Source organism: Eimeria tenella, genomic scaffold, assembly GCF_000499545.2.
Source record: "Eimeria tenella Houghton genomic scaffold, Eth_scaff3868, whole genome shotgun sequence".
NCBI lineage: Eukaryota > Apicomplexa > Conoidasida > Eucoccidiorida > Eimeriidae > Eimeria > Eimeria tenella.
In genome coordinates this window covers 1-1,305 of record NW_013544787.1, presented here as the reverse complement: position 1 = coordinate 1,305, position 1,305 = coordinate 1, and the positions used below count along the sequence as shown (strand labels likewise).

Genomic DNA, 1,305 nt, shown 5'->3' with positions numbered 1-1,305 from the left:
GTTCTGCAGCAGCTGTAGCTGCCGCCGCTGCAGTACAGCTAGCTGCAGCAGCAGCAGCTCTAGCAGGCCTTGAGGCACACTCTGTAGTCCTTGCTGCTGCTGCTGCTGCAGCTGCCTGCGCTGTTAATGTTTCTGAATAGGCCCTGCATGTCTTGTGGGCTCGTGTGCAGCAGCTGCTGCTGCCAGTGAGGTTGTGCTGCCTTTGCTGCTGCTGCTGCTGCTGCCTATGCTGCTACTCATGCTACTGCATTTGCTGATGCGGCTGCAACACTTGCTGCTGCTGCTGCATTTTCTGCTGCTGCGGCTACTGGGAGTCGGCTGTGATCTTTAGCTGCTGCAGCAGCGCAGCAGCCTCGTGAGGGTTCGGTGCTGCCTGCAGCAGCAGCGACCTGAGTTTGCTGACGGCCTGCTGCTGCTGCTGTAGTTGCGCTGCCTCTGCTGCTGCTGCTGCTGTTGCTTCTCCCCACTGCCGCGTCAGGGCCACGCGCTGTGCCTGCAAGCGCAGCAGCAGCAGCAGCACAGCAGCAGCAGCAATTAGCAGCAATAAAGAAATCTTACCCCCAAAGACAACAAAAGATGTATAAAAAGATACAAATAAAAAGCGGCAAGCAAGTAAATGCAGCCAAACAAAAAGCAGCAAATGAGTTAAAGCAAATAAATAAATTAAATTGAAGCAATTAAATTAAATTAATTAAATTAAATGAAAAGACACACCTCGTGTTTCTGCGCCTCAGCAGTCAGCCGCTTTCTTTCTTCTTCGAGAACTCGAGCAGCAGCAGCACAAAGAGGCCTCCGATACACAACCTTCACTCTGCTGCTGCTGCTGCTGCTTTTGCTGCTATTGCTGCTGGCGTTGCTGCTAGTGCTGCTGCTGCTGCTGCTGCTGCTGCTGCTGCTGTTGCTGGGGCTGCTGGCGGCAGCTGCGTCCTCGCTGTCCATCTGCTCCCCCTGCTGCTGCTGCTGCTGCTGCTGCTGCTGGTGGAGCTCTGCGCAGTACTTGTTTGCTGCTGCTTGGGCCATGAGGAGCCTCTTGCGGGAGAGGGGGGCCCTCCAGGAGAAGCCGCAGGGGAGGGTCCAGCAGCAAAGCTGCAGCAGCAGCAAATCTGCACAAATGGACAAGTCCGAAAGTGCTTCTGCCAGCCGCTGCAGCAGCACGTCGCGCAGCGGGGGCTGTCTGTACACCCGGCCCCCCACAATGGCATACACCCGCAGCTGCTGCTGCTGCAGCACGCCGTGCATGCTTTGCTTCTTTTCCTTCAAAGCAATAACAAACAGAGCCTTTAGTCGGTAGTACTGGCAGGGGGC

At 56.0% G+C, this 1,305-nt stretch overlaps 1 protein-coding gene across 1 annotated transcript; it reads right to left on the bottom strand.

Moving 5' to 3' along the window:
• Positions 1-304: 304 nt before the first annotated feature.
• On the bottom strand, positions 305-1,239 carry ETH_00038240 (uncharacterized protein; the record flags this gene model as incomplete). Its single annotated transcript, XM_013379732.1, has 2 exons — positions 305-493; positions 715-1,239. The coding sequence occupies 2 exons, from the start codon at positions 1,237-1,239 to the stop codon at positions 305-307; spliced, it is 714 nt and encodes a 237-aa protein (XP_013235186.1).
• Between the last annotated feature and the right edge of the window lie 66 nt (positions 1,240-1,305).